The sequence below is a fragment of the Hippopotamus amphibius genome, chromosome 6 (genome assembly GCF_030028045.1).
Source record: "Hippopotamus amphibius kiboko isolate mHipAmp2 chromosome 6, mHipAmp2.hap2, whole genome shotgun sequence".
NCBI classification, from domain to species: domain Eukaryota; kingdom Metazoa; phylum Chordata; class Mammalia; order Artiodactyla; family Hippopotamidae; genus Hippopotamus; species Hippopotamus amphibius.
This window is the reverse complement of record NC_080191.1, coordinates 115,876,096-115,903,990: the sequence shown is the minus strand read 5'-3', so window position 1 is coordinate 115,903,990 and position 27,895 is coordinate 115,876,096. Positions and strand designations below refer to the sequence as shown.

At 45.8% G+C, this 27,895-nt stretch overlaps 1 protein-coding gene across 1 annotated transcript in view; it reads right to left on the bottom strand.

Moving 5' to 3' along the window:
- The window catches only part of EPHB1 (EPH receptor B1), a 429,883-nt gene that overhangs the window by 41,317 nt on the left and 360,671 nt on the right, over positions 1–27,895 (bottom strand). The window contains exons 11-12 of the mRNA XM_057738466.1: positions 14,519–14,766; positions 6,201–6,416 (exon numbers count right to left, since the gene is read on the bottom strand). Coding sequence (XP_057594449.1) covers positions 6,201–6,416; positions 14,519–14,766 — 464 coding nt within the window. The remainder of the gene's footprint in view (positions 1–6,200; positions 6,417–14,518; positions 14,767–27,895) is intronic.

The following is a 27,895-nucleotide window of genomic DNA, read 5'->3' as shown; positions in this document are numbered from 1 at the left end:
CATCAGTATTGGTCAGTGTTGGGCTTCTTCATGCTCAGAATGAGGCCCTTTGCCCACTCTATCCTCTCCCAAGTCAAGTACATTTACACCCCCTGTTTTGATTCTTGTCTTTATGCTGATGACTCCTAAATACACCTGTGCTCCAAACCCTTATAACCAGCTGCCTATTCAGCAGCTCTACTTAGATATCCTACCAGCACATAAAAGTCAAAATGTTCTAAACAAGTGTCTTAAAATCTTGTACCAGAATCATCTGGGAAATCTTGGTAAAAACCCAAAGACCAAGACTCTATTCAACTTTATGAGTCTGTGCCTCTGTGTTCCTTATTAGCTCTCCAGGTAAACCTGAAACCCACCAAAATCTGAGAAACACTGCTTTAAACTAAACCCACAATTCACTCTCCACCCTTCTACTCCTCCAACCAGTTCCTTCCCAGCATCCCCATTCTCAGAGATGGCACCATCATCCATCCAGAGGCTCAGTCCAGATACCAGGTATCATCCTTGGACCACTGTTACCCTCACCCCTAAGCATCACCCACTCTCAAGTCTTTTCTGTGTTTCTCCCCTGCTCTCTCTGGGCTTCATTCACTCCCACTGCCCATGGCCTCCTGACATACCTTGCTTCTAGGGTTGCCTCCCCCATCTGTCCTCCACACTTCAGTCAGGGTAAAAGTTTTTAAAAAATACTTTATTTTGAGACAGTTTCAAGATCTAGAAAAGTTTCAAGAATACTGCAAAGAATGCCTATACAGTCCTCACCCAGATACTCCACTCAAATTCTTAACAACTGTCACAGAAATGCCCTCCTGGGGAATCATATGTATTACATGGGTATCATGTCTCTCTAACGCCCTTCAATCTGGAACAGCTGCCAGTTTCCTTAACTTTCATGACCTTGAAATTTTACGATCATAGATTAGGCATTTAATAGAATATATCTCAATTTTAGTTAGTTTGATGTGTCCTATGATAAGACCCAAGTTACACATTTTGAATAAAATATCTGAAGTGCTATGTTCTTTTACTGCATTCTCTCAAGTGGCACACAGTGTCTGTTATTGGTGGTGTGAACTCTAATCATTTGATTCAGATGGTGTTACCAGACTTCTGTGTAAAGTTACTTTCTCCATTTTTGTAATAAATATTTTGGGGGAAATAGTTTGAGGCTATGTAAAATCCCTGTCTCTCTCCCCAGTTTCACCCCAAGTATTAGCATTCATTGATGTTTCGTAACTATTAATCTGATGGTGGCCAAATAGTGATTTTTCTCATAACATCATTCTTTCTGCTATTGGGAAAAGCTTTATCTTCTCTTCATATTGTGTATTCATTTATATTCATATCAGTGTGGACTCTGTAGTTCCTATCTTATTTAACAGGTTATAATCTGTTACCATCAGTATATATTTTGAGGTTCGAATTATCCTATATTGGGACCCAGGGAAGCCCTTCAAGCTGGGTATTATGTTCTTTTGACATATTCCCATCATTCTTTGAGTACTTTCTCACTTTCTGACACAAAAAGATATACTGGGTTCATCTCATACTTCCCCTGCCCAGGCTCCAGAAGGGTTCGTTTCTCTAATGAGTCCTGGTTGCTTTTAGTATAGAAGAGAATACTGAGTGCCAGGTCTACTCTTCGGTACACAGGTGTCATTGCTTTGAGGCACTCTCAGCTCTTATTTATTTCTCTTTCTCTTAATACATATTGAAAACCACAAGTTCACACCGATACCTCCAATTCCAACTCAACACCACATAATTCACTGCAGCTTGCATGCTTTCCAGATTTGTACCTCCTTTTCCAAAAGCTCCCATTATCTCCAGTATATTTCTCAATATCCCCGTATATAGCTAATCTTCCAGTCGTGCTGGGTTTCCAGCCACCTCCCATGGGTCCTGATCCCTGCTAGGGCTTGACTCCCTAGCTCAGGACGTCTTTGTTGATTGGGCCTGCTGAATGGCTTTCTGGTGAAAGAACGAAGAAGATAGCCCAGAAACTTTTCTTTGTTTGTTTGTTTTGTGTGTAAAGAAGTGAGGGAAGAGATTGGAAAGGAAAAATAAGAGAAAAACCAGGTTATTTTTCTAAAATGCAAATCCCTCACCTTTGGGTCATGTGTGCGCATCTGTGTGTACCCCTTCCCCCCACCCCCAGCCCTTGAATGACTTCTGATTGCTCTAAGGCTGTAAATTCCATCCCAAGGGTCTAGGAGGCCCTGACTGATATAACTACTACTGACCTCTGTGGTCACTTTCCCTCCTTTCTCCAAATGCCAAGCATAGGGGTCCAATCTCAGCTCCTCTGAAATTCCAATTCCACCTTCCCTCTTACCACAGGGCCTTTGTATGTGCTGCTTATGTTTCTCAGTGCTCTAACCTGCCCCTTTCATTTGGGTGACTTATTCTCCAAATCTCTGCTAGAGCACAATCTCCTCCCCTGGAAGCCCTTCTTAATTCCCCTAAGTCTAGTCAGGCTATTTTTCTTATTGTTTTCTTCATGTTCTCACAGAATACAGTGGCTCTTATCTCCACTGGTAATTATGCACTCATTTGTGTATATGTCTGATTAATCTTCCCTTTCCTCATTTAATTGTGAGTAATGTGAGAACAGTAATGCTGTGTCTTTTCAATCCTAATTGTGCCTCTAGCTTGCAGCCCAGGATTGGCACATAGTAGATGATCAGTAAATATTTTTCATGTGAATAAATTGCATTTTTAGAAACATAAATAGTGTAATCAGCAAACATGATAATTTTCTCTATTTTGAATAAAAGGCAAAACATGGAAGAATAATATGATAAAATGTGAAGGATCCTGAAAGCTCTTCGGTTTAGAAGTTTATAAGCTTCATCATTTATAAGAAACACTTACAAAATCACAAGTATCTAAATACTGTGTGCAGGAAAATAATGTGGGGAATATTTCACCTAAGAAACTTTCAGTGTAAGGCACGTAGAGATTGTACGTTTGACTCACATTAATATTTAAGTGACTCAGGGTCATTAAAATGTTAGTCCTCCCAAATGTAGAATAGAGTTCCATTCAAAATCCATATGTGAGTGTATATGGATGACTGTGTGGTTTGGAACCAGACAAAGTGATCTTAAATTGAAAGAAAAGATATTTGAAGAGAGCCAAGAGGTTTTCTTTTTAAAGAAGAATGAAGAATAATTTACTTTATCCAAGCAGTAAAACTCTTGCTAAAATTATTATAGTCAGAACAATGCTGATAGTAAAACTTTTGATAAAGTTATTATAATTAGAACAATATGGCTGAGCATAAGAATAAATAAATTGACCAATGGGGCAGATTTGAGAATCAAAATGTAGTTTATGTAAGGAACTTAACATACGACAATGATAACGTGATTCAATAAGATACGGAAAATATCTTCAATAAATGGTGTTGGTATAATTATCTATTCACCTGTATGAAAACAGGGTAAGAATATATGTCCTAACACATATTCAAAAACGTATTTGAGAATAACCCTGGTATCTATCAACAAGAGAACAGATAAATAAACAATAGAATGCTACAGTAAATAAGAACAAACTGCTTCTGCACGCAACAATAGGAATGAATTCACACACAGAGTGCTTCGGGAAAGCAGCCAGACACAGAGCATCCTGGTTCCACTTATCTGAAGTTTCAGAACAGGCAAAACAAACCTACAGGTTGAAAAAAGCCAGAACAGTATGTGCCTCTGAGTGGGGGCAGGGGAGGCACATGAGGGAACTTGCTGATATGATAGCAGTGTTCTTTATCTCAATAGGATTTGGGGTCACACAGTTGTATGCATGTGTTAAAACTGTAAATGTACACAAGATTTGTGCACATCTTTATATGCAAATTTTACCTTAATCAAGGAAAGAACTGTAAACAAATATCTAACTCTCATTAAAGATGTGTATGCTGGGAATTCCCTGGTGGTCAGGTGGGTAAGACTCTGCTCGCCTCATGCAGGGGCCCGGGTTCGATCTCTGGTTGGGAGAACCCGCATGCATGCCACAATTAAGAGTTTGCATGCCGCCACTAAGGCCGTATGACCCAACGAAGACCCGGCGCAGCCAGAATAAGTAAATAAATAATAAATAAATAAATATTTTTAAAAATTAAAACATATACATTAACTTAAAAAAAAAAAGATGTGTATGCTGAAGTGTTTAGGGGTGATGTGTACTAATATCTGCAACTTATCTGGAAATGCATCAACAAAATAGATGGTGTGATGAATACACAGAGGGACAAGTTCAATAAATAGTTATATAATAAAGCAAACATAGCAAGATAATAAAATAGTACAGGAAATTTTCAAAAACATTTTATAACCTTGGAGTGAAGAGAACTTTTAGAATACACCAGAAAATCCAATAAGTAGAGGAAATGATAGATATTTTTGACCAAATGAATATGAAACACTTTTGCAAGCCAAAGGACATCATAAACAATATCAAAAGGACAACTGTATTCTTTGCATATTTTTTTTGTGTACAGAAAAAGGTGAAGGAACTAATCATATCATATATGGCAGAAAAAGGGTTAATATCTCTAACATAAAAAGAATTCCTATAAATTCTAAGAAACCAGAAATTAACCCAATAAAAAAATAAATACTTGTACAGATAGTTAACAAAAGAAGAAACATGAATCCCAGTAACTGTGTTAAAAACAGTAACATCTCTAGCAGTCAGTTGAAAACGCAAATGAAAACAAAATGAGGTATTTTTCATCTTTGAATTAGCAAATTTTAAAATAGTGATTACTTCTAATGCTGGTGAGGATTTGGAAGATGGGCACCAGACATCGCTGGTGGTGCGTGAATGTTTACAAATTTTCAAAGCAGCAACCTGGAGTAAGAGTGCCCAAAGAGACACACAAGACACAGAGAAATAGCCATAGTATGATCCCATTTTTATAAAATAAAAATTTTCAAATTTTTGAACAAAGTGAAAATTGTGAATGCAGAGACATCTAACTGTTGAAATTGATGCTTCAGGACAGAGGTTGGTAAACTATAGCCTAAGTACCAAATCTGGCAGGTCACCTGGTTTCTACAGCCCATGGGCTAAGAGTGGTGTTCATACATTTTTAAAGGGTTACATTTTAAACGGTTATATAACCATGTACATAATATCCTCATTTGGCCTCTTAGCCAGCAAAGTCTAAAATATTGACTACATGGCCCTTTAGGAAAAGTTTACCAAGCCCTGCTTCAAGGCAAGCAGGTTCTTAGTTACTCCTTCCTCTCCTCTGTATTGTTTCTATTTTTATAATAATCACGTATTGCTTTTTCAAGCTTAAGGAATAAGGTAGGTAGGAAGGCAGGAAAGGTAGGTTGGATGCTGTTGGGAATGAAAGTGAGAAAACAAAAGGAAGCCAGGGAGGCTAATTAGGAAGCTACTGTGACAGTCCAGGTGAGAGAGAATGGTGCTTTGGGATAGGGTGGGCCCACAGCAGAGATGGGAAGAAAGGGACAGACTTTATAGAAACCTATAAGAGTAGCTGAGGGATTGGACATGGGTGGGCAGGCACAGAGAGGACTCAGAACTGATTCCCTGGTTTCAGTTATTAGTTGAATGGGGCAACCACTGACTTGGAGAGACGAGGGAAGGGACACTGGAGAGTAAATAAGAGCTCTGTCTTGGACCTGTGAAAGTTCTAACAGAATTGTGTGAACTAGGCAGTTGGACACAGATGACGAGAGCTGCTCAGGCTGTAGAGAGGGAGGCTGAGCAAGAAATACAAATCTGAGAGTACTCAGCATGTAGATGGTGCTTAAAGCTTTCTGGAAGCGATGGAGAAAGAGAAGAGGACCAGGAGTCTAGCTGGTGACACAGTGCTCAGCCCAACCAGAGCCCACTGCCTGCTGATGGCTGTCTCCAGCGCCACTGTCCAAATGTCTGCATTCCCCCAAATCATCCTTTCCAAAATGTCCTCTTCCGTGGGCCAGGAACAGCATGGCTTCAGAGGAGACACCAACACTTCCTCACAGCCTCTGCCCGGACGCTTGCCTGGACAACCAGCTACTATCATTTCTCTGGGATGAACGGTCTGCCTTGCACCTTGCTCCCCCAGTGGAGAGAGGAGTTCTGGTCCCAGTGCCTCCCAGTATGCCCCACTGTGGGTCCCCACCATGCACAGCCACCTTTCACTCCTGTCATGCTTTGACCCGAGAAGACCCAGGAGGACTTACCAAGGAGCTGGTATAGGTGGGATCTGAGGTGTCATCCTGGAGGTAGCGGGAAAGGCCAAAGTCAGATACTTTGCACACCAGGTTACTGTTGACCAGAATGTTCCTTGCAGCCAGGTCCCGGTGCACGTAGTTCATCTCGGCCAGGTACTTCATGCCCGCGGCGATGCCCCTCAGCATCCCCACCAGCTGGATCACCGTGAACTGTCCGTCATTTTGCTGCAAGAAGACACCAGGGCATCCAGATCAAGATGGGTTTCAGTGGTTAAACGGAAGCCGAGGTGCCGGGGCCCCACCGCCTGTCACCTCCGTCAGTACCGGGCCAAGCCACTCCCTGCCTCCTCCCGCGCCCCCACTCTCCCTCTCCTCGAACGCTCTGCCTTCTTCTCCTTGCCAAGCCTTGTGGATGTCATCTCCAAATTACATCTCAAAGTCATCCACTCCTTTCTACCTCCACTGCCAGCATTCTAACCAGGTCATCGTCATCTGTCACCTGTAACAGCCTCCCTTCACCGGCACCACACGTCCCCCCCAACCCCCCTATATCCATTCTCTAAGGGCAGCTGAGCCACCCTTGTAAGATGTACATCAGGTCACATCCCTGGCTGGCTTAAAGTGCTCTAATGGCCTCCTATTGCATTAAGGGAAAGCACCAAACTCCTCAGCGTGGCTCTTGGGGCCCCATGGCATCAGCTACTGCCTCACCTTGTGCCACTTTTTCTCCCCCCCCCCCCGCCCCACACGCCTGTGCTAAAGCCACGTGACTGGTGACTTTTCAATCCTCCCCCTGGTCAAGCTCTTCCTGCCTCAGGGCCCTGACACACGCTGCTCCCTCTGCTTTTCCCCCACAATCAACACCTACTTGCCTCAGTTCTCCACTTAAATGTCACTTCCTCAGAGAGGATGTCTCTGTAACCACCCTCTTCCCCACACATAATCAGCACTTATTTACTACCATCTTCAGGGCATGTTCTTATTTTCCTTCTTAGCATGCCAAGGTTTGTTGTGTGTGTGTCTGTGTGTGGTGTCTGTCTCTGCTGCTTGTCTCTAAGCTCTCTGAGACAAGAAGCCTCCCTCTCGCAGTCACCATAGCATTCCCAGGGCTGAGAACACTCGAGTAGACAGGTGTAGCTCGATAAACATATGCTGGATGAATGACTGGTACATCTCTTCCTGGCCCCAGAGTTGAATGTTTAAGGTGTCTTTCTCGACCCTGGGATAACACACCTGCCTCAGGGGGCTGGGTGGTCAGGAGAGGCGCACGCGCCGCACCGTGCTGGCTGGTGGACCCTCCCAGTGAATGGGAGCTGTTGCTACCCCTCCTGCCAACCTGAAGCACTGCCTTCTCTCCAATCACAGTGTCCTACCTGGATGCCCTCCCTCCTCCATTATTAGACAACAGGCTCTTCGATGAATGAATGTGTACCTTCCGCCACCTCCCCAGAACCCCTGAGTCTGGGCTCTGCACACACGGGTTGCATCAGCGGACCTTGGGCCATGCTTCCAGGAACACATTTTCCCAACTAGCCCAGCCCCAGCTGCTCCCGAAAGGGCTGTGAGTTGTATTGTGTAAGTAGCGCAGGCATTGGAACGCTCTGCCTGGGGGAGAGGTGGGAGGAGGCGGGGCACCCTGGGCTAGCCTAGTTACTGCTGAACACAGACCATGGGCAAGGCAGTCCCTCCCTCAGCCCCAGGGTCCTCCTGTGAACTGCAGGAGGCGTAAACAGGAGCTCCCCTTTATCGAGCACCTACCATCTACGGTCTGTGAGATGGTACACCATGCACTCCCAGGCATTATCTCACTAATATGTATGGGACACGTCATTTATGCATGTGCTCCTGCAAAAAGTACTTTTCTATGCAAAAATAAGGAAAAATAAAAGAGCTGTTATAAAAATGCACTGTTTATTAGGGGAAAAAATCCAGTAATTGAAAAGTCTAACAATGGTAGCGTGAATTGTTGAAGACACTGTCCCTCATGCAAGATTGCAAGCCCAGGGGTTGGTTATGCCCCTCGGTCAATTGACGGAATGGAGCAAACTAGCACTACCCCCATCAGAAGGAGGACCCCCAAACACACTGAGTTTGACACACTCCAAGTTCCAAGTTCTCACTCAAAACTTAACCACTGCCCAGAATGCTTTCACTGCAATGTTTCCTTCTAACCAACTCCAAAAGAAAGTGCAGAGCTGCTCTTTGGAAACTGATTGGTTTTCAGCACATGGCGCCCATCTGCCAGAACTGGATGTGCCGTGAGTGATGCAAATCTTCCTTACTAATGAACTTCACTCCACACCTCCTCGAGAAGCTAGCCCAGCTTTCTCCAGCGCCATCATGTCTCTAAGTAGGTCTCTGGGGATCTGCCTCTCCAGAAAGTTGTCATGCAACTTCCGCATATTAGAAAATGTATTTCAGCCACAAGTCACAAGGGTTGGATTTTTTCAATTCAGTTTGTTATTTCTCCTCTGTAAGTGAAGACAACAATATGGTTAAAAATAAATGTCTCCCTACAGAGGCCCACTTGTAGATAGATGTTGGGGAGGGCCCTGGTGGTGGCTGGAAACAGCTTTGCCAAGAGCAGTGTTAAAAGCATTTGCAGGGCTTCCCAGGTGGTGCAGTGGTTAAGAACCCTCCTGCCAGTGCAGGGAACACAGGTTCAATCCCTGCTCCAGGAAGATCCCACATGCCGCAGAGCAACTAAGCCTGTGAGCCACAACTATTGAGTCTGTGCCTTAGAGCCCGTGACCCACAACTATTGAGCCCATGTGCTGAAACTACTGAAGCCCATGTGCCTAGAGCCCGTGCTCTGCAACAAGAGAAGCCACAGCAATGAGGAGCCCGCGCACCACAACGAAGAGTAGCCCCCATTCACTGCAACTAAAGAAAACCTGCGCACAGCAAAAAAAAAAAAAAAAGACCCAACACAGCCAACAAAATGAATAAATAAATAAATAAATTTATAAAAAAAAAGCATTTGCAGATCTGTGTTTATGTTTCTACTTTGTCATTAAAGATTTCACTGAGCTGCTTCATTTTCTGATTTGTTTGAATATTTATATTTATATTGGTCATCTTATAGATTCTGGGGTCAACAAAGGGCAAGAAATGGTTAAAAGTCCAGGCTTTGGAACCAGACAAACCATGGTAGATCTGGGCTCTGTCTCTCACTGGTTGCGTGCCCTTGGGCAAGTTATTTAACCTCCAGAGCAGTGATTCCCACATCTGTAAAATAAGAACAGAGTGCCCATTCTTCCTGAGATTTGGGATTCATGGTTAAGTAAGAAATACATGTGAAGGGCTTAGCTCAGTGCTCCATGAACACTAACACAGCAGCAATGATTGCTGGAATTATCAGCATGGCCATGTCTCACAAATAAGCTCTCCCGTGAACCCCAGATGCCTGGCGAGAGAGACAGAAGACATCTTGGACCAGGACTGCAGGTTCCTTCTGGCTTCCTGGGTGGGCAGGGTAAACATCCTAGGATCACTGCTCTCAGAGAGCCCAGTTCACAGGCCATTCTAAGCTCACCAGGTTGGCATCTGTAATAACCACCCCTACCCTAACTGCAGTAGGACCTAATAATGCAGGCCTGAAGTTAGGAGCAATTCATCTACAAACTGTGATTTCTTCCCTTACTTGGCTTTTGAATGGCAAGTCATACTTCATGGAATATGTTTTCATCCCTAACACTGGTCCTGTGGAGTAGACAAGGCAGGCAATATTACATTGTTTTTATAGAGAAGATAAAGGAAGTCCAGAAAGTTTAAGTGATCAGTCTTAAATCATTCTGTGTGATTTTGACTTATAATAAGAATCTAAAAGTCCAAACAGCAAATTGCTTCTCCACTGACATTTCATCTTTGAGCAATTGGTAATGGCTGCCTCAAATGCTGTGTGGAGAAGTCTGTGTATAGGCTTTGTAGGAGGAAAAGCCATGATTGATTCATGATGTCTGCCATGGCCATAGAAAGTGAAAGTAGAGACGTGAAACACAAATTAGCTACTCTTATCTGAATCTTTTCTAATTCCTGTCCAGTGCCTTTTCCACCAGAATATGCTGACCTCACAACACATTTTCCTTAGAATCTGCAGGAGAATCACATGTCATGATACGACAGAGTCATACCTGTTGAGTCCATAATCTTGGTGAAACTTAGAGATACAAACATATTAAGATTTTCTGACATGTCCAGCTGTTTCACATTCACTTCATTGATATAAACTTCCCCAAAAAAATGTCCAGAGATATGAGCATCAGCATACAAAGATAAACAAGATGGAAAAAAAAAAAAAAAGCAACAACCAGATTTCTTAGAATTTTGGGAAAGGATCTGGTTCCGTGCTGAGCACATGGTAAAAACACAGTTTATAGAAGAAATACAGGCTGGGTGAAGTGATTTAAACTTTCTTCCCTTCATGAAGTGCTTTCTGCTGAAATTGCTTTTCTGCAAATTCACTGAAGCCACTTGCTGGCCCTTTTATTAGATAGGAAGGATTTAGGCATTTCAACTTTCATTGACAAACCCACTTCAGGAAATGAAACCCTTATTTGATTTGTTTGAAGTGAATGAATCATAGATTTTTTTTTTTTTTTTTACCTGAAAGAGCCCTTTCAAGATCATCCAGCTCAATGCCTTTAGTTTATAGATTGGGAAATTGAGTTAACGGATTTGCTCAAGGCCACAGGGTGACTCATAGCAGAGCCCAAAGCAGGGCCTCGGTCTCAGAATTTGCAGTCTGGTGCTCTCTTCCTCACAACCGGCTTGCTGTCCTCTAGCTCCAGCCCACGAATGAGCACCCCATGAAAGATAAACGTCCCCATTTGACATTTCTTGGTGACTTCCAAGAGTCTTCCAGTTAGGACCATCTTTGAATGAACCAGCAGTAACCAGAAGGCCAAGCTTTAGCCACCAAGGCCTTATGGAGCAGGTGGGCCTTCTTGGCTAAGGCATAGGGCATGGAGGAGGGCTTCAGGGCTTGTGCCTAAGATTACGGAAGAGCTACCAGGTTGAATCCCCTGAATCTGAGTGCCAGGAAGGAAATAATTATGGATTTGCATGCTACCTAATCCATAGCACAGATGTTCTTTAAAAAATGGATAATTATAAACCTACTGAATGGGTGGTTAAAGAATAACGATGTCTCCAACCCCTCCAGAATGTGAAGGATTCTTAGTCCTGCAATGAGAGAGGAGCAATGAGCGGACTGTGAGAAGCCCTATCTGATGTGCTCACTGGACCCTCGATGTCCAGAGCCTCTGAGACACTGACTCAGAGCTGGAGCTGTGGTCACTCTCCAGCTGCCACATCCTGTGTGAAAGGACCAGGTGGTGGTGGGATGGCAACAGGGGCACAAATTGAAGACGAATAGTCCCTTTTCCTCTCCTCTCTGAATGGCGATCCTAAAATTATACTACCTCCCAGAAGATGGACCCTGCAGAACTGAACTGATGACCCACTTTTCACTTTTATCAAGCAGCAGATACATCAATTAATGGTGCTATGCTCCAGGGTTTGGGAGTAAGGCTGAAATTAGATTTATAGATTACCTGCCTCCACGCCGAGCAGGGAGTCGGACACGCTTCATTTCCCTCCGCTCCTGGGGCTGCCTGCTCCGGCCGCTCCCTTCTTGCCATCCTTTCTCCTCCATTTCCCTGTGCTCCTCTCTCACCCCTAGCTTTTCTCCCACTGCCTGGGCTGCATCATCATGAAAAATAATTGGCATCCAACCTGCCCCCCATGTCCTGCGCCCCCCAAATAGAAATAAGAATGTGCAGGGCAGCGGTGTGGGGTTCTGATTTTCTGCAGCCTCCTGAGGATGAACGTGCCGGTTCCCCTGCATGTTCCAGGGAGTCTGAGCACAGTCCGCACATTGTGTTGAGAGTCTCTGTGAAGCACAGACAGGTGACTTGTAGGAAATAAATGGCTCCTGAAAGGGTCTGGAGGTTGGTTCCAGAAAATACTTTTTTTTCTAACATTACCTCCTATTCAAGTTTATGTGGCTATCTTCATGTGATCCCTGATCACAAAGGAATGCCCCCAGGAGAGCGTGGTCCATGCCCTGCTCGGACACGAGAGGTCTGGATGCGAGGACAACAGACTATATATAACTCACGGTGCTCCACTGCTCCTGCCTCGCCCAAACGCCTTTACTCCAGAAATGGTTTTTCATTCATCTAGCCTCAACCCGGTACTCAGTGCGCTAGGTGCTGAGGTTTCCAAATACAAAGTACAACCCACACCCTCAAGGAGGCTGCACCAGACAAAGTACGTGGGGCCCACCACCTACATCAGTGGCCCCCCACCCCCACTCCATCAAACAAAAGCCGCCGCTGCCTAACGACCCAGATGAGACATCAAGTGTGTGCTCCCCCTACAAAGGTAGCTTCAGTAGGTACAAATGCAGCTTCTAGACAAGTCCTCAGCTCCCCTCCCACACGGCAGCCCCTAAGCTCTGCTTCCGAGCTTTGCAGCCACCGCGCAGCTGCTGACAGATTACCAAATAGGCCACGTTGACTTTGGCCTCTGAACACACAGCTCCACTGTTCTGTCAGCCTACCTGCCCATTCCTGACCTGTCTGGCAAATTCCTCCTTCTTCAGTATCAGAGAAATTCTCTCTCCTCCTTGAAGCCTTCCCTGGCTTCTCCAGGAAGGTGTCAGTTCTTCTCTATGTGATACCTCCGTACTGCATGCACGGAAACAAAAAGTATAATCCAGGCAGACGATCACTGGCATCTTTGGGCACTAAGGTCCTGGGGGGCAGGGGCATCTATGCAGGTTGTATTCTCTGAAATGGATGTATCAGGACCTCCTATCCCATATGTGTAAGAAGGCGTTAGCTTGCTGTCCCCCATCAAAATGTGGGGCATGTTTCCTCCCCTTAAATCTGGGCGGGCCCGTCACCATGGCGGAAGGATGCTGTGCGACTTTTCAGGCTAGGTTACAAAACTGATGCAGCCTCTGCCTTCTCCTCTCGGATGCTTGCTCTTGGGACCAGCTTGCTGTGAGGAAGCCCTTCGGCAGCCAGGTAGAGAGATGCCGGCTGACACCCAGCATCAAGCACGACACGGATGAGTGAGTGAGCCTTCTGACGATTCCAGGCTTTAGTCACTGAGCTGCCCGTGCTGACAACATGTGGAACAGAGAGGTCCCCACCGAGCCCTGCCCAAAATGCAGGTTTGTGAGCAAAACAAATTACTGTTGTGCTAAGTCCCTAAAGTCTTGGGGTGATTTGCTCCACAGCATTAGAACAATGCCTCTCTCATCAGTATAGGCCCAGTTACCAGCACAGGGCAGGATCAGAGCGGTCCCCTCATGAATGGTTCAATGACTGACTCTACGAATGGTCCTTTGATCTGCAGCCACAGCTACTGTTTGGCAGCTTTGGTGACATGCATAGCTGGCTGCTTGGTATTACTCCAAAGCCCTTGCTCAGAAGGCCCTGTCTCACTCTTTGATGCCACCCTCTGCACCCTCTTGCTTCTGGGCTCTCCAGCTGCCCCTCTGGTCCAAGGCAGGCCTTGCTCCCTGGCCTGTGGTCAGACAGCATCTACCCTCCAGACACGAGTACCACGGCGATGCTCACTCACCCCCTCTCTGAATAGCTCTGAGATACCCCATAGAAATGACAGCGCTTCCACTGTGGCTCCATTTGGGCATGTTCTGACTATGGTCCTATAGAGATCTCCTGGCCCTAGGTCTGCGGGGACCCCCACTTCTGCTGCAGGCTGGCTGGAAGCCACAGCTCTCCATCAACCCCAGAAAAGACTTGCGGACACTTGTGACACACTCTTCCCCTGACCTGCCCAGAAGCACCTCCTCAGAGGCCGGGTGGCCCAGGCATCAGAAAAGGACAACCTGTTTTATCTCTGAACTAGGAACAAAGAGAGCTGGTTGGGAGGGCAGCTGTGCCGGGGAAAAAAGCAGAGATGGCCACTGGCGTCTGCATGAATCACGCACGACAGCATGGCGGCTGGAAGTCTCTTCCATCTCCGTGATTCACGCAGACACCAGTGGCCATTCTCCATCCTCCGCTATTCATTCTTACTCATCCAGCAAGCACTTATCGAGGCCTGGCCCTATGCTGTCTTCCTGTGGAGGCGTCCACATGCTCTGCTTTGTTCTTTCCTTTTAGCAACAAATCGGCTCACCTTGCTGACATCTCCAACACCCACCTGCATTTCATCCGTGGCTCCCGAGTGGCAGGTTTTCCTCACGTGGACACTTCTCCCCAGCCCACCACGGCCCCCCAGCATCCACCAGTGCCAGCATCATCCATGCTTTTGCCCTGAGGAGTAAAGATAAGCTGGGCTGCTCTTACCCTGAGGAAAGAATCCAAAGCGCCATTCTCCATGAACTCTGTGATGATCATGACCGGCCGACTCTTGGTGACCACGCCCTCCAGGCGAATGATGTTGGGATGGTCGAACTGGCCCATGATGCTGGCCTCGCTCAGAAAGTCCCGTCGCTGCTTCTCCGAGTACCCGGCCTTCAGCGTCTTGATGGCCACATAGATCTCCCTCTTGCCTGGAAGTTTCAAGCGCCCCTTGTACACCTCTCCAAACTCTCCTGTAACAAGAATGCAATCATTACTCTCTTCCTTCTCAGTCTGTGGGACCACGAGGGGGAGGTAGCTTATCAAGAACAGTGGTGCTCCAAGTGAAAGAGTGATTCAAGTGGCAGAAAGGAAATAGTTTCCTTTCATTGTAACTGTGATGTCCCAGCTCTAAGCAGTTCACAGCAAACAAAGAAGGAATACCCAGATAGGCTCTTTACCTCGGATCTTAGCTTGGGTAACGAAAGTGAAATTTCAGACTCTATATGGGTTTGTTTCTCCCCACGTTTGGTTTTCCATTTGTATCCCAGCTGAACAGCTGAACTGAAATGGTCAGTTTCACTGTGGCGGAATCATAATTCATTTTTAGCAGAGCCTAGTGCAAGAATGTCCAGGGGCTGTGGGATATGTTCAGGCACTTTAGTCCTCTGAATGAGACGTATAGCATTTATGTTCCTTTATTGCCCTGAAAGTGTTTGTGTCTATTGGGTCCCTCAGAAAACAGAAACTGAGGAGTTAGGAAGGGAAGTTAGCAGACACTGTGCAGGTTAAAGGGGAGAGGAAGCAGGATTGCCAGAGCCCCAGGTCATGATGCAGACCTGACATTATGAAAAGCAAGGAGGAAGCTGGAGTGGGCAAGGAGAGGCCCAGATTGCAAGGCAGACCCGGCTGATGCAGACGTGACAGTCTCATCGAACTCAATGAGGAGCTCCAGACTGAAGAGTGCTCGTTCCAGAAAGGCCCAGGTCCGAGCATCCCACTGTGCCCAGTCACTGGCTGGGGTTGCCAGTAAGAGCTGGGCCCCCGCGAGAAAGCCGAGGCAGATCCTGACGGCGTTGCAGCTGGAAGCTGGCAGCTACCTGCGCTCCTGGCAGCTGAACAGCAAGTGGCTTTTTCAAGCAGACACGAGCTGCACACCTCCATGGGCGCCACAGCATTTAAACATTTCTTCAGTAAAATCACCAAGAGCAAAAACAATTCTGGTGACACTATTTCACAGCTGCTTAAAAAATCTGTTGAATTCTGTTCAACGTGCTTTCAAAAGTTATCTTATGATTTAACTTGGTTTTGTAACTTCAGTTCTTTCCTGTGAAGCAGTTCAGAATCTACTTGTAAGTGCCTCGCGGAAATGCGTGTCAAAGGCCTGATAGGAGAAACATGGCTTTCCGCTGGGAAAAGTTTCTTTGTCACTTTCAGCTGCTGGAAGACGCTGATGGAAGCAAACTGTGAACAGTCAGGTAAATGACTGGCCGGATTAGGAAAGCAAGTTAACATCTGTGATTTAGATGGGACTTGCTTGCATTTTCTGCTGCATTGATTGCAAGGAAGCTGCATGACAGGCCTTTGGATGCAAAACTGCTCCAGAGTCAATGGAACTTGTTAGACTCTAAGGGTGGAGTAGAGGTTGGCTTACGCACCATTAGGAAGACTTCAGCACGGACCTAAGATAGACAGCACGTCTAATATTGGTTTTGACATGTGATCACAACTGTTTGACGTCAGACCAAGTCTCATTCATGTCCAGAGCTTGCACACCTCACTGCAGTGCCTGGTACATGGTAGGCCTGCCAGTAAAAGTTGGGGTATCATATTTATTATTATCAGCTTGGCTTTGCCCATTCTTGGGTTACAAACTGCTGGACGCTCCATCTCTGCTCTATCCAAAAGAAGTAGAAGTACCAGTGTTTACATTTTTACAAAAGACTGTTTATTGCAGCATCTCCTTCAACAGCCAAACACCATATGACCATAAGCAGGGGGGTGGTTGGAAAGGGACGGCCATCCTGCAGAATGCTATGAGCTACTGCAAACTAATAGATGAGTGAGACATATTGACTTCAAAAGATTACTGCATTACCCTGCTAAGTGAAGCAGAAAAGAAGAGAAAATTATAGAATGTGATCTGTAGTATATGCCTGACTGGGGTGTGTATGCTGAAAAACGTTACGGAAAAAATTCATAGTAAATTTATTTTCAACTTCAAATTATTTTAAAATTTGGTTACACTAGATTGGCGGGAATAGGAGTGGGGGAGTAGGATTTGTAAACTTAGTTACTTTTATGTTGTTTAAATTGTTACAATAAGCATTGCTTTTGCAGTTGAAATGAGTAAAATTTAAAGTACCAAATAACAACCACCTGTCATATACGTGTGTGCCTGTATATGTATATATGCTTGTGTAGAGTATGTAGATGTATGTATGTAAACATATATGTGTATATACTTGCATATACATATGTGTCTATATGCATGTGTGCATATATTGCATATATGGATGTGTCTCTATATATGTGTTTGTATGTATAGACGTCTGTGTCTGCATATAGAGATATATGGAATCCATCTCTCTGACACCTTGACCTAGTAGGTATTCAACAACTGTGAGCTGAATGAATACAGATTGCATATTTAATAAGTGTACTAAATGAAGAACATCAGTATTTCTTTCTTGTCATACTAATGAGTCCTATTTTCTTTTAGTAAAAAGACACAGTTGAGAGTGAAGGGAAAGTATGCTAATACTTCCTCTTGGGGGAGATAGTACACCAATATGTCTTGACCATCTACTATGTGCCAGGTACCATGCTGGGCTCTTTGCATGTCTTATTTCATTAATCCTCACAACATCTTCATGAGTTGGGTACTATTATGCCCATTTTACTAATAAGGAAACCAGGGACTTCCTAGGTGGTGCAGTGGTTAAGAATCCACCTGCTAATGTAGGAGACATGGGTTTGATCCCTGCTCCAGGAAGATCCCACATACCGCAGAGCAACTAACCCCATGCGCCACAACTATTGAGCCCGTATACCGCAACTATTGAAGCCCATGTGCCTACAGCCTGTGCTCCGCAATAAGAGAAGCCACCACAATGAGGAGCCTGCACACCACAACGAAGAGTAGCCCCTGCTCGCCACAACTAGAGAAAGCCCACGTGTAGCAACAAAGACCCAACACAGCCAATAAATAAATAAATAAATAAATCTATTAAAAAAAAATATAAGGAAACCAAGGCATGAGGAAAACATGCCTCAAACCCCACAGCTGTGAGGCAGAGCCAGGGATGCTGTCCGGACCCACCCCTCCCCGGCCACACCACCTCTCAGAAGCTGCGTTCGGTTAGCAGTGGCACAGGGAAGAGAATTGGGCGGATGTGAAGTCACAATGCAGGGATCACCGTTCCCCAACCGTGCAGGTCCTAACCGTTCATATGCCGTTACTTTCACAGTGACTCAGTAACCAGGGAACAGCAAACACCGTAGGACTACCTTATACACAAATGTCATATTCATGGAAAGTTCCGACCTGGTTAGTTGGGTGAGATCAGAATATTTAGGAATCAGAATATTTATCAACTTCTACACCTCAGCCTGGGGAGTGTGTACAAGTGCCCCGGGTGAATCTGCTATTCCCCACAACACACACAGAAACCCCCCAGTTGAGAACTTGTGTCTATACCAGCGGTTCCCAAAGTTGGCTGCACACTGCCATCCCCCGGGAAGCTTACCAAGCACAGCGGCCTGGGGCCAACCTCCAGGAATTCTGATTAGTTGGTCTGGGTGCAGCCTGGCCATGGGCGTATTTAAAAGCTGCTCACAGGATCAGCGGGGCCTGGTACGAAATGAAAATGCAGGACTCCCTGATCAAAATGTATTAAGAACTTCAAGACTGTGACGGCAGAGTATTAAACTAAGTGTGGGCCCTGCTGAGCATAGGACCCTGTGGGACTACGCAGGTCACAGGCCCATGAAGCCAGGCCTGGCTACCCAGGTGGTTCTGAGGGACAGCCAAGGTTGAGAGCCATGGGTCTAAACCACCCAAGCATATTTCAAATGGATTAGGGAACTGCCAAAGGCCCTGGAGTACCTGGAATTCATCCCTACACCTTTCAATTCTTCTTTTGAAAGCAGTGCCTGCATGCAAGCTGCCTCTCACTGCACAGGGCCGGACACATAGGGTGGGCTTTGTAGCTGTGAGTGGAGAGAAAGAAGAAGGGAAAGAGGCAAGAAATGAATGAAGATGTGGCTTTGCAGAGTCCTCTCTACATAGAACAGTGTGGGCTACGTGCATTCTTTCCCTAATTGACAAATGTCACGTCATTGTTTAATCTTTGTAGCTGACGGGTCTTTAGGTGCAGTGCTCACAATACTTTAGCTCTAAATTGTATCCTCTGTAGGGGTCTCATCATATAGTTTTTTGAAATTATAAAATAAAAACATGCTCTCCTGAGAGGATTTTTAGGGCAGAGAAATTACTCTATATGAAATTAAATGGCGGATACGTGTCACTATACATTTACCCACAGCCATAGAATGTACAACAACAGGAGTGAACCTTCACTGTGGACCTTGGGTGATAAGGATGGATCAGTGTAGGTGTATCAATTGCAACAAATGGACCACTCTGCCTGGGGATGTAGAAAATAGGGGAGGCTATGCAAGTGTGGGGGGCAGAAGGTATATGGAAAATCTCTGTACCTTCCACGCAATTTTGCTGTAAACCTAAAACTGCTCTAAAAAAATAAACTCTTTACAAAAAAAGTGCTTTCCTTGGTCAGGAGAGATGGGTTCTGTATGGTTACCTTATAGTAGCGTTGCTTGGCAATCTGCTCCATAATCACTGGAAAGCAGCAGCTTAAAGGATGGCGATTATGTAAAAACAGTTCCTTTCCTGTCTCTGACAAAGAAATGACTTCCTATTCCCAAAGGCCAGAGGTTTTCAAACCACCAACTGCAAAGGAAGTCACTTAATCCACAGTCCTCTCTCGTAGGCTATGTTCCATCCTGTAATTACGTGGCCCCCAGCGCAGCTGGGGCAAACCCTGGCCAGAAGAAGAAACTCTGGAGGAAGAAGCACGCATCTACGCCACCCCCAATTCCCCTCCACCACCACCTGACTTCGGGCAGGGCACTTCCCTTGTTCAGCCTCAGCTTTCTCAGCTCCATTGGACAAAAAGAACTGATCAACTGCGGGGCCTTCCTAACAGGGCGTGGGGTGTCTGAGAAAGTGCTTGGTAAACTACACACTGTTGGAGACACAGGTGGGTGGTGATTTTAAAAAGACAAGTCAGGGGTAGAGAGTGGGGGTGGGGTGGAGGTAGGGCCGTGGGGTGGGGGGGTGGAGCAGGGAGTGGGGGATGGGTACCGGAAGAGAAAAGGGAAGCAGAAGTAGGTTTCTGCAGCCTAGAGGAACTTGAAGGAGGCTGATCCAAGACACAGCAGAACATCTTGCCAGGGGTGGTGGGAAGTCCCCCTGTTAGGTATCTGGGCATGGAGGGTGTCTCCAGGTAAGCCCAGGGTGCTAAAGTCAGGGGGCTCGGACCCCCTAGCACCTCCACAGGCTCCTAGGGAGTCGGAGTCCATGGGCTGTTTTTAGTAGCAAGGCCTTGTGTCACAATCTGACTGCTGTCACCTGCAACCTTTGACTTTGGCTTCCTCTACTATGCTCAGGGAATTATTTTTGCTTCTGGGACACCTTTCCTGTCATTAGGGCCAGAACTTGAGGTCTGTGGTGCTTTGATTTGCCATGATCTGAACTCTAACAAGCTTCCTTTTCCATGAGCTCCAAATCGTGGCCATCCATTTTGCATCTTTTTAAGAAAAATTCTTAATGCCTAAAAAATATTTCCAACAAATGAAGCATTAGCATTATATTTGTTATTTATTTTTATTTTGGCCTCACCATGAGGCTTGTGGGATCTCAGTTCCCCAACGGGGGACTGAACCTGGGCCACCGCAGTGAAAGCGCTGAGTCCCAACCACTGGATCACAGAGAACTCCCCGACATTATATTTAAAATAGATACTTACAGGAAATGACTGGGTAGTGGTTACGGTTGGTTCTTTCTACACAGCTCCTTGGCTGACAGTAATTGCAGCTAACCTCACGCTGGTCTCGCTGGACTGTGACTGGCACACATCTTAGCTGCTGACCTTGGACCCTCTCCTACAGCCGAAACTCCTCTTGGCTAGGACCCAGCTCCAGCTTCAGGCCAGTTTAGTGCCAGTGGCTCTAAAAGTGTGGTTCCTCTAGTGATGGGACAGGAATAAAGATGCAGACATAGAGAATGGACTTGAGGACATGGGGGCGGGAAGGGGAAGCTGGGATGTCGTGAGAGAGTAACATTGACATATACACACTACCAAATGTAAAATAGATAGCTGGTGGGAAGCTGCTGCATAGCACAGGGAGATCAACTCGATGCTTTGTGACGACCTAGAGGGCTGGGATAGGGAGGATGGGAGGGAGGCTCAAGAGGGAGGGGATAAGGGGATATATGTATACATACAGCTGATTCACTCTGTTGTGCAGCAGAAACTAACACAACAATGTAAAGCAATTTTACTTCAATAAAGATGTGAAAAAAAACCAAACCAACTTCTTATAAACATTTAAAAAAAAAAAAAGTGTGCTTCCTGCCCAACAGCATCAGCATCACCTGGAAAGTTGTTAGAAAATGCAGATTTTCAAGCCCCACCTGGATCCAACTGGATCAGAAGTTTAGTATAAGGCCTGAGACTTGGGTTTTAACTTGCGTCTGGGTGATTCTGATGCCTGGCTCCAGTTTGAGAACCGTGGCCCTCAAGGCTGTCAGCTGAGGGTCCTTTTGCCAGTTCCTGTCATTGCCCTGCCAGACAGCTGCTGAAATTATTCCCTACAAGTTTCAGTTCCTTGCCAGGTCTTCCTTCCTATCTTCCTGGACAAAATGAGGAAGAGAGAAAAAAAGCAGCATTAAACGCCTCAACTATTATATATAAAATCAGAAGGAAAGAATTTTCAATTTTTGAAAATGAAACATCCAACCTGCCAGCAGGTATTTCAAGCACTAGCTGGTGGCTATGTGCAGTGCAGATCTACACACAATTGTGCTATCTTTTTTTTTTAGCAGTATTTTGAAGTCACAAACTGCCTTAAGGAGGGAAAAAGGAAAGCAGAGCTTCTCGTTACTAATTCAAGCTTCCACCAGAAAAGAAACTTTTAAAGAATTAATTTAAACTAGGTTTTAAAGTTTGATTTCCAGCAAGTTTTATCACATTAGCTTGTGCAAGACAGGTTATGGCTAAATCAGGGATAGTAAAACCATGGTAGGCATTCCACTACCTCCTGACCCTGCAACCAGGACAGACATTACTAATTGATCACAACACTGGCTCCTTCTCAGCAGAGTTCTCCAGGTACCCATTTGCAGGCTACTGGGGTTGGCAAATTAGATGGAACCTACTTAATAGCCACAAGGCCCACAATACCTAATACCTAGATGGTGAGAGCAAACTTAGTTTTCTCTTTTCTCATACCTTCTTGTGATCAGAGACAACCACATACTTATATATTACTTATTATTTCCTTAACATAAGCAAGTACATATAGTTAAAAATGCTAAGTATCTTGGCCTTCATTATTATCATTCTTAAGGCAATAACTGATCACACTACAACAGGAGGACCAGAGGATGGAACAAGGGTATTCTAGGAAGAGCATGCTCTCCCCAGGGAATGGGGGGCATCTTCACAGCACCACCGATGGGCACACTGAATTCCAGGAGAGTACCGTCATTCCCAGCCAAGAGGCTTGGGTATTCCAAACTGCTAGCTAGAGTTTGCCATCAGAAGCAATGTCTCTGTATACTTAGCTGCTCTTTTCCAGGACAGTGACAAAACTGACAGGTAGTGTGGGAGTTACATTCATCACACTAAAATCAACCGTATCTGGGTTTCAATTCTTGCTCTACCATTAACTTAACCAGTAGCATGGCCTTTGGCAAGCTGTTCACTGAATTTTGATATCCTTACCAGTTTACAAACAAGCACACGCATGCATGCACCCACATACACACACACACACACACATAAACTCTAACTCACAGAGCTAACAGGGCCATTGTGAGGGCTGAATGAGACAATGCTTGTAAAGTATGTGCATGATGAGTGTTCAGTGCATGCCAGCTATATTAATTATAATTATTGACAATGTCCATTTGATTTGTTCCTCTAGAAACCCTTCCTGCTGTGACTCTTATCCGGTATGAGGCTACCCTCATCCTGCCCATCCTCACTCTGCCATGTATAATTGGGCCCTACAGTATGAATGGCAGAGAGTCAGGCTGGCAGGTGACTTTCTACCAAATCATCACCAAGAAATCCATCCTCTTCTTCAAAGAGAAATGGTGGGTTTTGCTGGCCCCATTCCATCACATACATCACAACTTCTTTCTCCCCAGCTCTCCTTATCCAGCCCTCTCACCACAAGCTCCTTCTCCTTCACAATAAGCCATCTGTGGAACTGCTGGCTCGGCAGCTGCTAGAGTCAGGGGAGGATGTATTTGCTAATTAGAATACAATTGGTGGGCTTCCTAGGTGGCACAGTGGTTAAGAATCCAGCTGCCAATGCATAGGATTCAGGTTCGATCCCTGGGCCAGGAAGATCCCACATGCCTCAGAGCAACTAAGCTCGTGCGCCACAACTATTGAGCCTGCGCCCCAGAACCCATAAGCCACAACTATTGATGCCGCAACTACTGAAAGCCCATGTGCCTAGAGCCTGTGCTCCACAACAAGAGAAGCCCCGGCAATGAGGAGCCTGTGCACCACAATGAAGAGTAGCTCCTGCTCTCCACAACCAGAGAAAGCCCGTGTGCAGCTACGAAGACCCAACACAGCCAATAAATAAAAAAATAAATTTATTTTTTTAAAAAAAGAATACAATTGGCATTTCCCACTGGATGACCCCTCTACCTATAGTTTCATGCATTTGTCATATGCCGGGCTGCTACATACAGTTACATAGGTTGCACACTGCACAACCCAGGAGTGCCATTCATACTGTAGGGCCCAATTATACATGGCAGCCCTGCTTTATGCTCTGGGCATGTCTACAGAGCAAACTAATCAGAATTAAGCAGTGGATCAGAACTCCGCAGGTCAATAGAAGCTGAACTGTGAATGACTCCTATGACTCAGACTCATGGTTATAAAAAGCTGACATTTTCCAAAGATATCCGACGGCCGTCTGCCCTCTCTAAAGGGACTTCAATCATTCCCATCATCTGCAGGGAAAAGAGGAAGGAAAAGAGAAGCCTCATTCCACTAGGCTCCTTTCAGAGCACTGAATGACCCACAATCTCACTTGCCCTCTCCCTAGTCTCTCTCCACTCTTCCAAACTCCATCAGGTTCTCCAGATTCTTATCCCTGTTCCGGTTTCCCGCCCCCAAGGACATTCAAGCACATGCAACAAATATTTAACTGAGCACCTGAGTGCCACACCAGGCCAAGCATGGGACTAAGAGAAGCACTTAAGTTTCATCACTCCCATGGTACTTTGAGCATGGCGATAAAAGAGGGGCACTAAACAAATAATTACATAATGACTAATGAGCTAATTATACCCCTGAACAACGTGGGTTTGAACTGCATAGGTCCACTTACATGCAGACCTTTTTCAATAAATAGGTACTATTGTACCACACGATCCACAGCGGGTTGAATCCACGGATGTGACCCATGGATACAGAGGGCTGCCTGTCAAGTTATATACACAGATTTTCAATTGTGTGGGGGGCAGTGCCCCTAACCCCTGTGTCGTTCAAGTGAAATTTAATTCAATCCTCTGGTTGGTGTCACACCTGGCTCACAGTTAATTTTTTATTTTATTCCTTTGTTCAATGTCCTCAACAATTTTAGAAGAAACTTTGGAGGTTGGTGCAATTCTTCAACCTCATAGTGTTCAGATTTTACTCTATTGGCCTTTACTTGCAAGCACAATTGCCAGTCCCCACACCCTGGGGGCCAGGGAGCCCCCCTCTCCCTTCAAGATGTTTAAACTGATGGCCCTTGCTTCTGGCCACAAACTCCACTCCGTGTCACCTCGTCAACTCTAGCCACCAAGCCCAACGGTCACTCCATTCGCCATGTTTGGGGACCTTCCAGTTTAGATCAGTTTACTTGCTGAGGGCAGCCTTCCTGACTACCCTCAATTCCAGAATCAGACATCTAGAACTTTCTCCACGTTTCTAAGCCCCATAACTGGTCTGCATGCCTCTGAGTCCCTACCCACCCTTTCCCAGCACCCCTTCCAGTCCAATCTAAGCACAGTTCTTCTCCCCCCTCATTCCTACCACCCACTCTGCTCAGAAACCACCCCACTCACCATTTTCTACAGGATAAAATCCATACCTCAGGCTCCGGATCACTAAGCCTCAGCTGATTCCAGACTTACTGCTTGATTCCCACCCTCAGGTACCCCCTCCCCAGCAGCCTCCTCTCAGCCTTGTTCTCAGAATGTGCTGCACAGATGGTCAGCCCATCCACATCCTCAGGGGCCCCTGAGGCGCCCCCTCCCTGGGTCCTCTCCAGTCATCAAGCCTCTCCTCCTCCCACCTCCAGGGCTGCGAATTCTCTGGCCCCTTGTCTTATCTCTCAGTCTCCTTCCTTCCTCTCGTGGAGAGGGACTGAGTCTGTGTTAGACAGTAACATGTCGGCAGGGATCACGTGGCCCTGAGTGAGTGTTTCAGCATCCACCGCGGGCACAGGCATGGAATCAATGTTTAATGAATGAGGATCTTCTTGAATTCTCAACCTAATCCCTCCTGCAACAAACACAGCTCTCCCTCTCTGGATCTATACTCAGCAGGAGCGGACCAGTTCCTCTGCAACCTCTTTGAAATTATTTCGCACATTCTGGAAGGCTGGGGTGTTCTGGTAAGCGTTCAACTACCAGCTCTCCAGAAAACAAAGAAACCAAGACCCCTGATTTGTAGCATTTGCCCGTTCTCATGGTGTAAATACTACCCCCATGGCTGATGTCAAACTACCAACACGAAGCCACCGAACGCGGGGCTGGAAAAAGATGCACACCGCTGGCGCCTGCAAAGCTGCACAAGCTGGCTCCCGCACACCACTGTTGGAAGGTCACGGTCATTTCCCTCCTTAGGTCCTTTCATTGTCCTCTTCTGTCTCATCCTCTCATGAATTTCACAAAAAAACTTACTTTGTCTACTAGTTTCCACCCTTGAAAGCTCAGGCCAAAGGTGATCTCCTTTGTGACGTCTTCCTGACCCCCTCCCCCCATTCACTCCCGGAGCAAGGAGCTAGACGCTGCTCTACATTGGCCCCAAACTTTGCACAGGCCTGTGTTGTGGGTTGTGTGAAATACTGAGCATTTTCCCAGCCTGTTTCTCCCCAGGACTGTCAGACCTCTGGACGGGAGAGTGCCTGCTCATCTCCAGGACTCCACATTCAGATGCAAAAAAGTATTCAGTAAGAGTTTGTTGAGGGAAGAGGGAAAGAATAGAATGAAGGAAGGAGAAATGACTTCTGATTCTTCTTCTCATGTTGTGTTACCACTCTGCAACCCAGATTTGGTCCCCTGAGTCGAATCTGCCAGGTGGCTAAGGGAAATATTGCCAATCACACTGTATAAATGTTACCTTACAAAATTCTTGTTTAAAAAAAACTTGACCTTCACATCAGCTCTTTTAGCACAAAGTGAAGTCAGTGGCAGTGAGGCAGGGCGTGGGAGAAGCAGCAGTGGTGACAGAGAGGAAGAACCGGAAAATGAAGAGAGGTTGACTCCAGCCACGTGTGTCTCTTGTTGAAGCTGCATCAGGTTACACATAATGAGTTCGTATCCCCAGGGATTAGCTCTGCGATTTCTGAATTGCAAGCAGATGGGTGTCAGGTCGAGGGTCGTCAGTAGCAACCAGTCAGAAGTCTGTATCCCAAGCTGCTGGGCATCTTATAAACTGCTACATGCATCAATCCCTCCCCAGGACCAGGTGAGCCCTGGCGGGGACTGAGCTTTCTCTGAGCAGAATGCACAGACACGGCAGCAGCAGCAAAGGCTACCCAGAGATGGAAGGTGAAGGGCAGAGCAGGGCCAGGCATTGTCCCTTTACAGGCATCCAGCATTTGGTGCGCTCACTCCAAGTTGCCACTGCCCAGCAGGGTCATAAAGTGAGAAGGCTCTTTACTCTGCCCCCGACAAAGGTGCGAGGGGGGCTGATGTGTGCTTTCTGGGATGAAATGCATCCCAGAACACATTACTCTAAGCACATGACATAAATAACAATGTTAAAATCACTAGCACCGCTGCCACATGACATAAGAACAATGAACATGGGGAAACGGGGTGTGGGACCAAAGCCCTCCACCCCTCAACACACTTTCAAGTTTACTGGAGAAAGCTGAGCCCCTACATATCATCCAATTTATCTGGAATCCAGCCTTCCAAGGTATGATCCTTAGGTCTGTCAGTGTCTAAGGGGGAAGAGAAAACTATCTGCACAGAAGTGACAGTCATGGTTCAGTAATATATTTAATGAAAGTCAATGGGAAATACGTATAGACTCATGTGGATCAGATTATGGTCGGCCCACTGGAAATTGTGAGGGGTTGGTAGGAAGAGAGTGATGGTCCCTGACAGGGAGAGTCCCACCACCCACCACAGGGATGCCATGAGGTTGGAGCTCTTTAAGAGGGAAATCAGAGCATGAGAATGGTGGCTTAATGGGGCAAGGTTTCAAATGTGACTTCCAATTTCACAGATGGCTTTTTGACCCCTCAGTGCAGTGAATGAAGGGGGGGTGACTTTCCCCCTAAAGATAATATATGGAGTGGCTGTCTGGAAGATTTTGACTAAACATATTTTATGGAGTTTAAAATATTATTGGAAGAGGCAACCCCATGGCTCTCCAAATATTGACATGAAAAAAAGCACTTTCAGACATAGGAACTACAAAGAATACAGCACATGAGTGAAGAGAGCTTGAACAATGGCTAATACAATTGAAAGAAGAAGAGAAGACAACGAAGGTTGCAGAAGGAAACAAAAGTAGGAAAGGGGACACAGAGCAAATACATCTTTTAAGAAGATTCAGACAAGATAGCAGAGGGGGCAGTAAAGAGATTACTTCCAAAGGAATGATATTTTGGGATAGTTTACTCATTTACATTAATAAGACTGGATCCATTGCCCAACTGACTCAACTACTGCTCCACTAAAGGATGATGAAAATTCTAGATCAGTCTTTAGGTAGAATTTCCTGAGAGCATCTCAGGCAGTCAGTTCTTTGCTGGGCTGGGTTTCTATTGCAATGCAGGAAGATGGATGAGAGCACATGTTTCTTGGGAGTGAAATTTGTCTTGTAT